The sequence below is a fragment of the Zeus faber genome (genome assembly GCF_960531495.2).
Source record: "Zeus faber genome assembly, chromosome: 15".
NCBI lineage: Eukaryota > Metazoa > Chordata > Actinopteri > Zeiformes > Zeidae > Zeus > Zeus faber.
In genome coordinates, this window is record NC_137194.1 from 22,194,410 (window position 1) to 22,210,445 (window position 16,036).

The following is a 16,036-nucleotide window of genomic DNA, read 5'->3' on the forward strand; positions in this document are numbered from 1 at the left end:
TGCATTTAGGGCTTTAGCTGGAGTAATGTGGGAGTTCCAAGCTGGTGGGAAGGAGAATTACTCGAGCAAATGCAAACTGAGAGCATGTGATTACCGCACAGATGTAATAAAATGTCATCTAATGCTGTGGGAGGCCATCTTGGAGACAGGAAACCCTGTCTGGCCAAGAGGCGGAGGTCCATATACCGAAACCCAGAAGCCCTCCAACTGCCCAGTGGTCTCCATTTGCCCCGTTGCCATTTCTCTCAGCTTTGCAGTTGCATTGTTAACACTCCGATCAAAAGCAACAGCGTGGCTCATCCCTGCCAAAAAAACATTCCCGACTCTCTCGATGAAAGTGAGCGGGTTTATTTGGCAGGGCACGAGGCCTTGGCACCTCTTCAGGTAGGAGTAGAGGACTTATTTTAGGCCGGCGAGCAGAGAGGTGTGTGTGCGTGTGTGTGTGTGTGTGGGATCCGCTGGCTCGGTGCTCTCCTCTCCCACATGCTCACGTTCCACATCATGTGGGCTTATTTTACTGCCGCAGGGACGCTAAAGTATAGCCTCTCGGCAAAAAAATGTGGGTGGACTTTTCTCCGATTTTTAAAAACATCAAAATGTGTAAAAACTCCTGCGAGGTAAATAAGTCCGATATTGAGTGGGAAGACTCTCTTTCTATTTTCTCTCTTTAGCATGTATCCAGCAGACACTGCGGCCAGCAAAGCACAAACCAGGTAGGCTGCTGCGTGATACGTATGTATTCTATTTATGCTTCAAGAACTCCGCTTTCAAAGTCTCCCCTTTCGATTTGGTTTTATTTCATTTGTTGACTCATAAAGCTGCGATCTGATCGTTCCACACCGGCACATAATTGTCAGGGCCCTTTGACCCTTGTATTTGTGGAGCACATTCTGATGCTGCAGCTGCCTTGATCATGAACAAAAGGCCTGAAGTTACCAGTCAGTTAATCCTGTTAAGGTCAAAACCAAGCTCACGTGTATTACTTTGTATGACGACCACATTAAAGGTCATCTGCGTCCACACATTTCTAAGATGATGACTGGAGTCAAATACACCTCAGATACAAGTGTTCACCAAATGACATCTGTATGAAGCCATAAAGATGGTCCTTCGACAAAGGGTTTTTGTGTGTATTTTTGTGTGTGTGTGTGTGTGTGTGTGGAGGGCGTCTTTCATCTGAGAACTCACAAACTTCTCTCTCTACCAATGAATACAGTTCTTCGGAACGCCTTTACTGTAAATACAATTCTGTTTGAGATCCCACATTTAAATAATTGCCATATTCAGTCTCTAAGGCTGCTTTTCAATTCATAATTACATTTGTTGTAAATAATTAATCATTTTTTTTTCCTTACTTGAATCATTACTTGTATGTGGTGATCAATATATTTTGAATTATACACTAATATGCTGCAGGCAGCATGATAGATAACTCTGCGCTATGGTCGTATTAGACCCAGTTTCGGGTAGGCTATTTCCCTGACCCGTATACATCAATTACCAACGTCTTTTTCATCCTTTGGGGGGAGAAAATGCCAAACAAAGCAGAAAAAGATCTGTGTGTAAAATTGGAAGTAATTAGCCCCAGACTGAGCCGGGCTCTTATTAGAGCTGTCCGCTCGTTCCCAGGCTGACAGCGTGCGGCAGCGCCATGGCGACAGCTGCCGTGTCCCCGTGTCGCACCACCTCTTCATCAACCTGAAGAGCTTCACTTACAACAGCATCAGCGAGGACGCCGACGTCTTCTTCTTCCTCTACGACACCCGTGAGGCCAAACAAATCAGGTGCTTAGAGAGGAACTTATGAGGCCGCCGTTCAGCCCCAAAAATGCCCGCATTCGGCCGGCTCACTTTGGCATTCCCATTTGAAACCGTCCGCTGGCTTTTCTTTTCCAGTGAGAAGTTCATGGTGAGATTAAACAAAAATGGAGGACCAAAGAATCCCGAGAAGGTTGACCGTCTGTGTGCGCTCTTCACGGTAAAGATTACCCCGGCTTGAAATTGGCGAAAATCTCTGAGTAATTTCGCTGTCGTGATGTTGACATAACGTTCTTTTTGTTTTGTTCTTAGGACCTGAGCAGTAAAGACTTGAAGAGGGACCTGTATATTGTTGCACATGTCATAAGAACTGGTAGGTGAAGTAAAAAAAGAAAAAAAAAAGTCAAATAAAACAAACTGTTGATTCTTTAGATCAGTGATTCTCAACCTTGTTTACACCGAGGACCCTTCATTTGATACACATCGGACATAAAACGTTGTCTCTGGGACCACAATCGGAGAACAATTTTATTGTTAGATATGATTTGGTCCAAACTTCCATATCTATCTATCTATCTATATCATATCTATCTATACCCATATCTATCGGTACTGTAGTTAGGGAGATAACAGTGAAACTCGGATCAAAACGGTCCCTAATGCATAAATCAAAATATTTTTTTGGGAACCTGTTGAAGGACCCCTTGGGGGGGGGGGGTCCCCGGACCCCACGTTGAGAACCACTACTTTAGCTCATCGTCTTCTCCTGGTGCTCAGGTCGTATGCTGCTAAACGACTCGAAGAAAGGCCCCCCTCACGTGCTCTACAGGCGGCCCTACGGCTGCGCCGTCCTCGCCATGACCGACGTGTTCCACACCATCACGGACCTCAAGGAGGAGAAGGACTTTGTGCTTAAAATCTACACGTGAGTGCGGTCGTGAAACTACTTTTAGCATCTCGGCGTGTTTTTCCCAAAGATGAATCCAGAGGGAGGCGGTACCTTATGCTGTAAAAATAACAGAAGGATTATGCACCTACGGAGCAGTCTCTGTACTGCAGCTGCGTTGAGGAATTGTTGAGGAGTGTTGCCTTGTCATTATTGGAATGATGTGTACGTTGACCTGGAGGTTTCGGGTTTCTGACGCGTTTCTGAGGCGTGGCGCGCGTCAGAAAGGCGTCAGACCAGAATGATCGTGAAGTGTCCTCTGAAGAAAATCAATAGCTGCCCGGCCCAGGCCTAAGATTGGACTCTTGGCGTGATGCGAATCTGGCCACCTCTGTTAGAATTTGCCACCGAGATGAAAGCTCCTGTACCTTGGCCAACCAAGAAAAAAAATAAGAGGGGGGCGGACCTGGAGAAGGAAGGAAGGAAGGAAGGAAAGAAAGAGCGACAGGAGAAAAAGGCATTTGACACTTAGATAAATGAACAGGAGTTAGAGGACGGAGAATATAATGCTGAGCTCAGCACTTTCTCCCATCACTCAGTAGCCAGAACTTTCTCCCGCCGTCCGCTGTGTCCCTTTTCAGCAGCCGCCGCACTCAAGGTCAGAGTTCACACCTACGCCGCGCTGTGGTGCTCCCACTACAAGGCCCTGCAGTCATTTACTGTTTGTTTGCTGAGTTAAACCGCGCCGCAGAAAATAAGACAAAGAGTTGTATTTCCAAGGATGGCTCTCTCTAAAGAGCACAGTTGTTTTGTCGTCGTATCGCTCTGCAGAGTCTTAAGAGCTCCTTTCTTTAAAGAGTCAGCAGTGATTCAGGGCTGAGCTGCCTCCAAACTGTCGGCTCCTATAACGCTCCAGTCTGTGCGCTTCCCCATGCCTTTCCCAGGGGCCTACGGGCCCACAGTAATGAAAAAGGCTGGTGGAGAGCTGGCTGTCAGCTCGGCTTAGCGCACTATGCATTTGGGCTAATGCGCTGGTTGATGGCGCCTTCCTCTGCCGTTACCTTTTTCTCTGGCAGGGAATCGCGTCCCGGCCACATGCCGATCCTACTCTATCCCTCCATCCGGGCCCGCTAAGAGGTGTGTTGTTGACTCTCTTTACCCCCAGATGCAACAATGAGAACGAGTGGTACCAGATACACGAGAACATCATCCGCAAGTCCAACACCAAGTACTCGGCTCCCAGCACCAACTATGGTAAATATGCCCGTGACTTACCCTGTAGAGCAATAAATATCTGTTATTGGGATGTGTCTTCGCGGTGTCCTTGATACTGCGTGATCAGTGCCACCAGGGCCCTGAACCGCCATCACGAGACCCAAGGATGATCCAGTCGTTGGGCGTCATAATGCCGTATTGATTACCTTGACTATGATCATCTCCATTAAGGAGAAGATGAAGGGACGAAGCCATTACTTGTGTTGGCTGAGCGCGCTGGTCAGCTGTCGCAGGGGCAGAGGGTGTGGAGGGGCGTTCTCCTTGCTTCTACACCGCCGTGCGTCTTGTTAACCTCGGTGGTTGAGTAATTCCGTCTTCTCCCTTTAAGAACGGGGGGCGGGAGAAGTATTTGTTTATTTTTATTTTTATTTTTTTTATGTGTCTCAACAATATAGCACATGACTCACCAAACCCGTCATTCTTTTTGGACGATCCGTATTTTTTCCTCCCCTTCTTCTTCTTCTCCTTCTCCTTTTCCTTCTTCTTCCTGAATTTTGCACCGTCTCTCCTTTCCCTTTCTCTCTCCTGCTTTTCTGCGGCTGTGATGACATCTCACCATCCATCGTGATGTCTCTCCACCTCCCCCGCAGTCTGACTAATCTCGCTTAAATGCTCCTCTCCTCATTTACTTATCCTCCTTATTTCAACGTGAATTTTCCCTCTATCTCTCTCCGCTTTCCCTCTCTTCCTTCTATCTAACACCCCCCCCCCAACAAAAACACATATGGACTCAAACACACTTACACTCACACACACACACACACGCTCGCACGCTCACGTACACACACACACACAAACACACACACCCACACACTTTGACTTGTTCTCTCCCTCGTTCCACAGGCCTCATCATTTCCTTGCAGCTGCTGCGGGGGGAGCTTGAGCAAATCAGGCGGGAGAACCAGGCCGTGTTCAGCCGAGCCCTGGCGCTCACGCGCAAATTGGGCTTCCCCGACGTGATCCTCCCAGGTATGCGGCCGGGGGGATATTTTAAGCATAGTCAGGATGGAGGGAGATTTGATCCGAGAAAATGGGGAGTGGGCGAGGTCAGCGGAGGGGAGGACAAACGGGGAGGAGACGATAGAGCCCACGGAGGGTTAAGCTTCACGGCCGAGGACAGGGTAGGAAGACATCTAAAATCCATACCACCAGAAACGAGAACTGGTCTGGGAAGGGAGCAAAAGGACATAGCATTGATCCCTAAAATTCATCATTCATCATCATAAAATTCATCCTACAGCTCACCGTCAACTGTAGGGGGCAGGGCCTCACGTCTCTCTTCTTTTATCGGAGAAGGAAGAGGGTGAGCCTGTCAAGTGTTGACACTAGTTCACCCGAAAAGGGGGACGTACCCTACGAATCCACTGGATCCACACCCACTGGATCCATCAGAACCCCGCTCACTCCCCGAGGCGGGAGAAATCGAAACTTCTCAAAATTTCGAGGCTCTTAAAGTTCATGATTTTTTTTCAGTGAAATTGTTTTCTAAAAATGAATGAGAAAAAAAATCACTGAATGTAACTTAATAAAAAAAAATTGTGAACTGGCTTCCCCAAAATTTGGGGAAATTTGTCCTTATTTTTCTCGTCCCTCCGAGACATTGTCTCACTATCAAGTGGTCGTCACTGGATGATGTTGAGTCCGTTGTGTCTTTTTGGAATTCATGACTGGAGTGTCACAGTTTCACATTGAATCTTTTGCATTTTTCGTGTAGTTCCTTTGCGCTACGCTTGGTGTTCAGTGACCTGATGGAGGGTAGTGGGTAGAGGTCGGCTGTTGAGGGCTCAAATTGGAATCCCACTGTGAATAAGCAACATCAGGAAGAAACATTGAAAAGGATGGGGAAGCTGTCTGAGATGTGAGTGAAATATTTACCTTCGTTTGAGGTTTAAATAACACAGGGTTTATTCTCAGTTCCGAGTTTGAGGAGAAAAGTGCAAATGTTTAGAGTTGTTCGCTCCTCATTTGCATGAGTTTGACATTCCGGTCAGGTGCCGAGTGCGTTGTAAAGAGCTGGGCGGGGCCTTCAAGGGTAGCTAGAAAGAGGGGCGCACGGGAGCAGGGAGGTAGGGCGGCTCTTATTTTGATTTGTTTTCGTCAGAAAGCGGAGCACCATCCTGTACGGCCGCCATCGACACTGTACAGCACGCTCCTGTCTTACCCTCCCTCCCTCTCTATCCCTCTCACTCTCTTGTGCTCTCTCTCTCTCTCTCTCTCCTCTTCCCCTGTCGCTCTCCCTCTTCCTCCAGTCTGAAAATGCCTACCCTATACTTACCATGACTCATCTGTCCCCAAGGAAATGACTTAGATATAAATAACCGTAATCTGATTTTATAAATAACCTGCAATATCCTCCACCACTATTGCTATTGATATTTATTCCATTAGGAATAACCTGACCTCAGGTGGGGTTGTGAGACCGGCATGTGAGACGGAGTGTATCACAAGCGGAAAGGATGACTTTCATTCACAGTAACACTGTCGCCTGGGAGGGTACATCTCCCAGACCTAAACTATGTGGTTGAATTTTGCAGTAACGATATATTATATGCATATTGATATATATGCATTTTACCTTTACTTCTATCTTAATTTTTTTTTAGTTATCCTTGTTTTGCTGGCATGGAGGCTGGGGAGGCTGGAGAAGCATGTTCCAGAGCACGCGTTCTGTTCATGGCCGAACCAAATTGTTTTTTTCCCCCTGTTTCTCCGTCCTAGGAGACACGCGTAACGACCTGTATCTCACCCTGGAGCGAGGGGAGTTCGAGAGGGGGGGGAAGAGCGTCCAGAAGAACATCGAGGTCACTGTCTATGTGCTCTACGCCGACGGGGACACACTTAAAGTGCGTGAAGTGGACTTTCTCCTCTTTTCCTTATTTTGCGTTATTATTGGCGTTCTCAAATGCACGAGGTAAAATCGCATTTAACATTGATCCAAGTGTTTGACGTTTTACCCAGTTGTCGGGCACCATGGGAACTACCATGGATAAAAGTTAAATTAAAATAGCCTCATGTGGTGTAATGAGCCAATATTGCAAAAAACAACAAACAAAAAAAAAATACATTTGAAAATTATACCAGAAACTGTTATTATTAAACAGTATTATGACTTGAAATTACCCAAAGTAGAGGGGTGTAGGGGATTGGGAATTTTTTTGTATTGATATATGAATTAAGCTAAATTAAAAAAAATGATGTTGCATTTTTGCCATTGTTGTATTTATTGGATGATATTTAAGGTTTTTGATTCACTTCAACTTGACAATAGAGTAAGAGAACCCAGAACCCATGACCTGAATTATTTTGATTTCGATTTTAGGTCATTCAGCCACATTAAGCTCCCATTAAGCTGTGGGTTTAACGTACTGCCAAAATATGGAATTTGTTCAATTATTTTCTCTGTTTTCCAGATTTTTCACCGTAGTGATATCTCATGACCCCCTCAAGCCTTTTTTAAGATCATAAGAAATTTTATGTATATTTTATATAGAATTTCTTCATTTTCTCAGCGCTGATAGTACTTGTGCCACTATTTTATTTTCATTGACATTTAAGATGAAGCCGGTTCAGATTAAGTCTTATAGAATGTCCCCAGAAAGATAAATCTAACGCACCATGTATCCGTATATTGACTGTACGTAACACCGAATGGAGTCTATATAACGGTTATCTCCTCCTGCAGGACTGCATCAGTCTGGGCAGTGGAGAGCCCAACACCAGCGAGCATCGCTCCTTTGTCCTGTACCACAACAATAGCCCCCGCTGGAGTGAGATGGTTAAATTACCCATCCCCATAGACCGCTTCCGAGGATCCCACCTACGCTTTGAGTTTAGACACTGCTCCAGTAAGTCAATAACACTGACCGGGCGTCATTGTTCCCCGTGACGGTATTTTATTGCAAACGGAGCGGGTTATCACTGCATCGCTCTACACTCTGTGTTTTTTTGTCATTATAAGGTGAACGTAATTCATTTAATACAATGCTAACCCAACCCTTTCAGCTAAAGATAAAGGGGAGAAGAAGCTGTTCGGCTTTGCCTTCACCCCTCTGATGAGAGAGGATGGGACAACGCTGTCTGACGAGAGCCACGAGCTGTATGTTTATAAGGTGAGCGCGTGACTAAAAAAGCTCGGCACGGTTCCCTCTATTACGCACTGCTGCCCCCCTCTCCCCGGGGCGCGGTGGGTTTGGCGCTGGAAATCGCAGTGTGGAGGTGTTGCTATGTTTAGAAATGTTTAGAGCACCAGATCGCACCTGCGAAACGAGGGCGAGTACCGATCCCCGTCTTCCGTGTGCGCGCGCAGTGCGACGAGAACGCCGCCTTCAGCAACCAGGGCTTGTACCTGAGCATGCCGTGCTGCAAGGAGGACTTCAACAGCTGCCCCAACCTGCCCGCCACACTGCCCTTCCAGAGGAGCCCCAAGGAGACCTTCTGGGTGTCCACGCTGCTCTGCTCCACCAAGCTCACACAAAATGGTGCGTCCGTTTTTTTGTTTTTTTTTTACCCACGGTACATTGTTTTGCTGTTTGTCATTTCCCCGTTCTGCCGACCTGCGTTTGACTTTGCCCCCCCCCTGCGCGTGGGTTTCAGTGGATCTCCTGGCCTTGCTGAACTGGAAGGCCCACCCAGACCGGGTGCTGGATATCCTCAGCCGACTGCGTCAAATCAGTGGAGAGGAGATCGTCAAGGTCACTTTACACAATCATTTGCACATGTCAATCAAGCAAAACATGCCGGTACAGATACATATAATGAACAATAAAGAGGACACGTTTATGTGTCACCTGTTGCATTGAGTAGAGAAGGAGCTGGGAATTTAGTTTAAGGAAATCCATGCTAGTGGAAACTCTTTAAGTAGGACTTGCAGATAAAATATGCTTTGAAACTTCATATATGGAAATGTACTGTAGTATTACAAGATTTGTTCATGTATTATAGCATTATGTGATGCACTATTGGAATTATAGAGAATAATAAATATATATACAATTTCCCTATAGTGTGTTTGAAAAAACTATTGTAACTTGTTTTTCGATGGTATTTCCACAGTAAACCTTATATTGTTACTAGAATCTTTTCCAAATTGGTTGTAAACTCATTGTTACTATGTTTTTTTGTGTTTTTACAGATAATATAAACAAATATTTCCTATCTTAGAATAATCCACTTATACAATTTGACAAGCTTATTATTGCACCTTCTTTCAAAAGGTCCTTTTTTAAGAAAAAATAAATCGAAATAGAATATCAAAAAAAGGAAAACTCTCTCTTGCTATAGAGTACCGGCGGTGAGAGGGCTACCCTTTGTTTCCCTTTGTTTCTATTTTAATGAAACACAGAGCCTTTAATGTGACTTTTTGCTTATCCTCCTTCTCTTTTCGCTGAAAAGTTCCTGCGAGATGTCCTGGACACGCTCTTCTGTCTGCTTGATGACAACACCGACAAATACGGGCCGCTTGTTTTCCAGTCGCTGGTAGGAAAGCATGAGTTTTTGTTTTTTTTTTGTTTTCTGTTTTTTTTTTAGGAATATGTGTCGCAACGAAAAACGGGATTAACCGTCAGTTTTTCCTCCGTACGTTCAGGTTTTTATCATCAACCTGCTCAGGGACAGTCGCTTCTACCACTTCAGACCCGTCATGGACTCCTACATCCAGAACCACTTTGCCGGAGCTCTGGCTTACAAGTAAAAACCCCTAAATAAAATGACAATTGAAATGAATGTGGAACTCCTACACAACGCGTGACGGCGACTCTTCCACCTCTTCTCGCAGGGAGCTCATCCGATGTCTGAAGTGGTACATGGACCGCTCCGCCGAAGTAGTGCGACAGGACCACATCCAGGAAGCCATGAGGGTGAGATTTACACGTTGGATTTTTACTCTCCGCTCCGGTGCCACATCGGGAGAAGCGGAGCAAAAACAGAGGGGCCGTCCCGGTTCTTTCAAAGCAGATTTATCGGCAAGGCATAAAGAAATGACCGATACGCCACGCTGACAAGGCCGCCTGATAAGGAGTAATGTGAGCTGAAGGAAAGGCGGTAACGCCACGCCCGGCGGGGTTCCACCGGAAGAGAGCTCAGGAAGGACTCTGCCGGAGCCAGGAGGTTATTAACACTATTAACCGTTCGTGTTTACTCGTGTTCGTTTGAACCGTAAGCCTCGTGGAATAGGCGTCAATCATAACATTTTTTCTTTTACTACGTTTGTTCTTATAAAATAGGAAGTGACTGAACGCTCGTCGGGGTCGGTGGGACACGTCGATGCAAAGGTGTTGATGTGTTATTTGTACACTCGTTTCAACACGTCACCTAGTCTTAAAAATTCCTTCCCTAATGATACAAGGTTTGCTCCCAAATATCAGAACCTTTTCCTTTTCATTTTATTGATTTCCTTGGAACAGAAAGCAGACACCCGTCCAGTCAGTGATTTAGTTATTTTTAGCGAATGGTCTGTTCATCGCCTGTAGTATTAGCATCGGAGCTGACGCTATGCGGTGCCTTGCATCTTGGTTTGGGCAAAAGGGAGTTTGGCTGAGCGATGGGATAGCTCATTGGAGTCGTCTCAATATATATATATATACGTGTATATATTTTTTCCATTTCGTTAAGAAACAACTCACACACTACCTGTGTGCTCTCGCAGCAGCGTCGTGCCCCCATCTGGGGTCATACTGTATCTTGTGCCGGTGCTGACTGTCCTGCACTGTAAGTCTCTGGCATCTGTTCGCTCACGTTCCCCCAATCACTGATCTCCCCTTACCGATGCCGGTCATGCGCGCGGATAATTTGATGCATAGGACTTTCTCCTGTCCGTTAAATAATTAATTTTGTTTGTATACCCTTGCAGCCAGGGGTTGCCGCACTCAGTGCTACTGCCAAGTGTGTTGTCCTTGGACGAGACAAAAACTTTGCCGAGCAGTTGTCCAAGTGTCACTATGGCAGCGGACACGTGGGCTCTTTACCTATTTTTTACCTATCTTTACCTTTACCTACCTTCAGCGTTTTGAAACCATGCGCCCTAATATCCTAAATTCCATAGAACCAACTAATTTTACTAACTTCACGTGAATTCACTACCAGATCTTTTTTTTCCTATGGTCTGACTTTGCTCCACCAAAAAAAGTCCCCCTTGTCTCATTGACAATTAGCCCTTAATGCAAATTATATCCACTGAACTGCTTCTTTGTGGAGGCCCTTTGTGCTAAATACACACAGCACCTTTTACTATTTAAACTTCAGACTGAAGTGTTTTTTTTTTTTAATACTCCGTCACTGGCTACGGAAGACGTGTCATCATCCCAAACTGCCGGACTCCGCAACTTAAACCGAGCTCTTGTCCCTGACCTCTCTGAACAAACCACATCCATGTGAAAACCTTTCAAAGCATTTCTTAATGGAATTTGCCGCTCCAACGCAGTCGGGAGTGATCTTTCGACGGGACAAGGAGTTAAACACGACGTGTACGTCTGCCGACCTCCCAGGCCCTGGAGTACCTGTTCAAGTTCATCGTCCAGTCGCGGATCCTGTATTCGCGCGCCACGTGTGGGATGGAGGAGGAGCAGTTCAGGGCCAACATCCAAGACCTTTTCCAGTCCATCCGCTTCGTCCTGAGCCTGGACAGCCGCAGCTCAGAGACGCTGGTTTTCACGCAGGTCAGACAGTTGACGAAGCCCGACCATCAGCCACGTTGCTATGCATCTTTTTCATTTTCTGTTTGTTTTCTTCTACTTGCCTGCTTTTGTTTGCTTTCACGCCGTTGTTTCATTTTTTCTCCTTTCTGTTCAACTCATGTTTTTGTTCATTGTTGGATTGACGCTTTCGCCCCTCTCCCTCACTGTTGCCCCCTGTCCTGCGCAGTTTAGGGGTGTGATCAGCTGCATGCCTCTCTGTGGTCTTGTTCCAGCACTCTCACCTGTCTCAGTAAGTCGCCATGCTATGATGCGCGGGTGTCCCAAACGCAGCAGAGAAAAGTGTGCACCGGGCCGCCAAGTTGAACGGACAGTAGCGGTTCCCCTCGCTGCCAGGGGTTGTCCCCGCTTGGTGCTCCCGCCAAGAGTGTTGTCCTTGGACCGGACCAACTTTGCAAAACAGTTGTCCAAGTGCTGCTATTACAGGGGACATATTGGGGATCTTAATCTAAATGAAGAGGGATCTGAATTCACTTCAGTGCTGAATTTGTGCTGCCCCGATATCTTCAATTCAAGTGGTGTCAGTCACTGCTATGTCAACTTGTCTTTGAGTTGGACCACGTTGGTTATTTCTAGACTCCAGAAAGGGAAGCCATTGGCTGTGTATGCTACGCAAAGTATTTCCCCATCCAAGCATCCATCTCTTCTTTTCTTTCCGTGTTTATTTAACATGAAGTAAAACATACTATTTCATTTGGCCAGTTCCCATACATACATACTGTATATATATGAAAAACGCAGCTTACTTGTGCAGCTCGGGCTGTACAAGTAAGCTGTAATTATTTCCCCCTTCCTTTTTCATCTTCCCTTCTCAGGCGGCGCTGTTGAACAGCTTTCCAGACATCTTTGATGAGCTGCTGCAAATGTTCACCGTTCAAGAGGTGGCTGAGTACGTGCGCGGCACCCTGGGGAGCATGCCCAGCACCGTGGACATCGGACAGTCCGTGGACGTGGTCAAATTGCAGTCCATCGCCCGCACCGTCGAGAGCCGCCTCTTCTTCTTCCCCGGTGAGATCAGAGTTGAATTTTGAATGATTTCCCTCTTAGAAGGACTCTCCGGTTTTCGTCGGGCAGTACGCTTTTTTTGCCTTTTTGTCTTATTCAAACGAAAAAAGTTGGTATCCATTTTATCCCCGTGTGCCCGGCACCGAGATAGCAACAGGCTCCATGGTTACCGTTGTAGAAGAAATTCTCCTGCATGGTCGGTGAGGTTAATCTGCTACAAGGAAACAAAAACTGAGAATATTAAAGATATTTATTCTGCAGAATAAAGAGAAAGATCCAGTACTGCTCCAAAGCAGTGCTCTGACCATTCTGACCCTATTTCTGACGAAGAGGGCTTTATACCAAAGAGAGGTTGTGTGCCATTGGTCAGAAGTAATTTACAAGACTGTGCCACTCAATTGTCTCCCCGGTGTTACCTTCAAACAGTGGATTCACAGGTACTTGCAAACTTTGGTGGCAGACGCAGACTAATATTACTTACAATGATCTCTCAGGCTCCCCTGGGGTTATTCTTTATCTCCATACAAGGTTGAATGAGGATGAAATGTGATCTGGTTCTTCAATGTTAGAATTGACATTGGAGAGAAAGAAACAGTCTCTTTACATAAACTCTTGGGGGGCCTCTTTAAAAACCCAGAGGCATTTTTTTAAACCTCCAGCAACAGGGAAAGGCTATTGTCCTCATTTAACAGGTAAAACATCCTTCAAATAGTTGATCATATGCATTTTTCTCTCACACTGTGTTAGCCTCAATGCGAGCATGAGGGAATCAACGAGCCTAGCGCCTGTGAAATCAAGGAAAATACATGACAAGTAAAAACAAAAACATAAAAATAGGAGATCTTAGGTGTTTTAAATGTTGCTACAACCCCGTTGCTGTAGGGTTGCCAGTTCAGTCAATGCACGGGGCACTGCCATTCTCTTCAACGCTGAATCTGGGTGAGATACTGGAGACAAAAACTTAATTTCCCCAAAAAACTGACCTGTCCCTCTAACATAAACAAAATACTGTGTTTTGTACGTATTTTTTGTCTGGTAGGGGTTCGAGTTTCAGACTTTAATTATCACCCGATGTCAACTACCGATTGGATCCATTCATTTTGCTGCACATCACAGACACATCTGTTAGTTCGGGGTCATTAGGAGATACTTATTGACATTTAAGCTGTTTACCACCATTTCAGACATCTAGCATTATTATTTTATCCCTAAAGAATGTTGTCTTCGTGCTTAATATTGCTCTCGGTATGAGATTTTTGGGGGTGTTATTCCTGGTTACCAATGCCTTGTATCGGATTGCTATCAAATACCAGTTTTACCATTGGATCATCGCCACAAAATAACCTGGTCGACCAAATCTAGCTTTCATCACCAGGTATTTCCTCATACATATGCATAATAAATATTCAGTGCTTGGAAAATATATTTATTCATGTTAATGCAGCTGTGGCTTTAGCCTGGTATCAGATCAATGTCGGTATCACACCTCTTCAAGATGCTTGACAAGTCTCGCATTCACTAATTCCGCAGACCCAACAGCAGTGAACATGGAGTGCTCTTTTATTTTACTATCCCTTTACTTCAACTCATCTCGGTTCTCTCGTCCTCCTCCTCTTTACCCATAGAGTCCCGTAGTATCTTGCTGCCGGTGGTGCTGCACCACATCCACCTGCATCTCCGCCAGCAGAGGGAGCTGCTGATCTGCTCTGGGATCCTCAGCAGCATCTTCTCCATCATCAAGACCAGCTCCATGGTGCGGCACATTGCAGCCACTCAGATACACGCAAATTCACTTCCGCGGCTCCGTTTATAACCAGGAAATGTTGGTCATTTGATCTATCATAGCCCTGTGTAGTCCCATCCTCAAGCAGCCCCTGACAGGCTCTCTTGACTTAACCAGCGAAAAGAAATCCAGCAAACAGGAAAAATCTAATGTAAAATTCATGCGTCTGTTACAAATATATTCGCTTGTGGCGATGCAGCTGTGGGTTGTCAGGGCAAACACTTCAGCATTGTTTCGATGTCTTAATTAGGCAATTAAGCAGCATGTGTCTGCCTATCAATTATTCATCGGTTATTTCTTCCGGCCTTCTTTTAATTCTCTCCCTCTCTCTCTCTCTCTCTCTCTCTCTCTCTCTCTCTCTCTCTCTCTCTCTCCCCCTCCCTCTCTCTCTCTCAGGAGTCCTCGGTTCAGGAGGAGGTGGAAATGATGGTGGAGAGCCTCCTGGACGTGCTGCTGCAAACGCTGCTGTCCATCATGAGCAAGTCTCAGTCCCTGGAAACGTCCAGGGGACAGCGGTGTCCTCAGTGCACCGCCGAGATCACGGTGAGGCCCCTCGCTCCGGGGAGTTTCACTCCGCTCTCGCGTCCTCTCTGTGGATCTGATCTTCAGTGTGTGTGTGTGTGTGTGTGTGTGTGTGTGTGTTTGCGCGCGCGTGTGTGTGTGTTTTTTGTGCGTTGCAGGGGGAGTACGTTTCTTGTCTTCTCTCTCTGCTCAGACAGATGACAGAGATCCACTTCCACCACCTACTGAACAACTTCCACAGCAAGGAGGAGCTCAAGGTGTGATATTGCCTCTTAACCGCGGAGGGAGGGTTTATGACGGAGCTGCCCCACTGAAGGTCGCGTTCCACGTACTGTACGGTTTTGTCCCCCCCGCTGCTCTAGGAATTCCTGCTGAAAATCTTCTGCGTGTTCCGAAACCTGATGAAGCTGACGATCTTCCCCCGAGACTGGAGTGTCATGAGGCTCCTCACCAGCCAGTGAGTCCGCAGGGGGTTTGTCCGCAAAAGCAACACAAACAATCGCCACATCGGTGGATTTTACGGCCACTGCGTGTTGTTCTGGAGGGGTTTTTGTTTTGTTTTTAATCTATTTTTGGCAGCAACCGGGCTTTGTAAGCGGGAAAAGATTAACGTTGTGTGCGTGTGCGTGCGTGTGTGTGTGTGTGTGTGTGTGTGTGTGTGTGTGTGTGTGTGTGTGTTTGCTGCAGCATCATCGTGGTGACAACACAGTTCCTGTCCCCGGCGCTGCACAAGAACTTCTCAGAGGCGGATTTTGATTTCAAGGTGCAGATCCAAACGGAAGTAACTCAGTTATGTTTACATATCGCAGTGAAGGTAACCCGCTACGCCCGCGGTTGGCAAACTCAAAGTCATCGAGGACTGCCAAAAACCATGGAAAATTCAAAATAATGGCCAGACCAATTTCTTTCTTTTTTCATTCGATTGAAAAAAACACATTTTACCGTATCATCTCATATACTTCCCATGATAATGACAGTCCCATACAAAACCATAAAATGACAATTAAACTGTTGCTGTTGCAAAAAAAAAGTGAATTTAGTGAGATTAAATCATGAAATTTTGTTTCCACATTTTTCAATGAAGTTGTTTTTACACCCATTGCCCTCCTTCAGCATCAAT

The 16,036-nt window shown here is 46.0% G+C and overlaps 1 protein-coding gene across 1 annotated transcript in view; it reads left to right on the forward strand.

Annotated features, from left to right (window-relative positions):
- The window catches only part of LOC307241357 (dedicator of cytokinesis protein 3-like), a gene marked incomplete at both ends in the record, with an annotated part of 44,925 nt that overhangs the window by 16,338 nt on the left and 12,551 nt on the right, over window positions 1–16,036 (forward strand). The window contains 23 exons of the mRNA XM_080015408.1: window positions 672–713; window positions 1,630–1,784; window positions 1,896–1,977; window positions 2,070–2,130; window positions 2,535–2,682; window positions 3,809–3,897; window positions 4,762–4,887; window positions 6,637–6,761; window positions 7,601–7,763; window positions 7,921–8,027; window positions 8,225–8,396; window positions 8,512–8,609; window positions 9,310–9,393; window positions 9,503–9,603; window positions 9,692–9,773; window positions 11,400–11,570; window positions 11,776–11,838; window positions 12,422–12,614; window positions 14,237–14,364; window positions 14,791–14,937; window positions 15,075–15,173; window positions 15,279–15,373; window positions 15,604–15,679. Of these exons, the coding sequence (XP_079871534.1) occupies window positions 672–713; window positions 1,630–1,784; window positions 1,896–1,977; window positions 2,070–2,130; window positions 2,535–2,682; window positions 3,809–3,897; window positions 4,762–4,887; window positions 6,637–6,761; window positions 7,601–7,763; window positions 7,921–8,027; window positions 8,225–8,396; window positions 8,512–8,609; window positions 9,310–9,393; window positions 9,503–9,603; window positions 9,692–9,773; window positions 11,400–11,570; window positions 11,776–11,838; window positions 12,422–12,614; window positions 14,237–14,364; window positions 14,791–14,937; window positions 15,075–15,173; window positions 15,279–15,373; window positions 15,604–15,679 (2,607 nt within the window). The remainder of the gene's footprint in view (window positions 1–671; window positions 714–1,629; window positions 1,785–1,895; window positions 1,978–2,069; window positions 2,131–2,534; window positions 2,683–3,808; window positions 3,898–4,761; window positions 4,888–6,636; window positions 6,762–7,600; window positions 7,764–7,920; window positions 8,028–8,224; window positions 8,397–8,511; window positions 8,610–9,309; window positions 9,394–9,502; window positions 9,604–9,691; window positions 9,774–11,399; window positions 11,571–11,775; window positions 11,839–12,421; window positions 12,615–14,236; window positions 14,365–14,790; window positions 14,938–15,074; window positions 15,174–15,278; window positions 15,374–15,603; window positions 15,680–16,036) is intronic.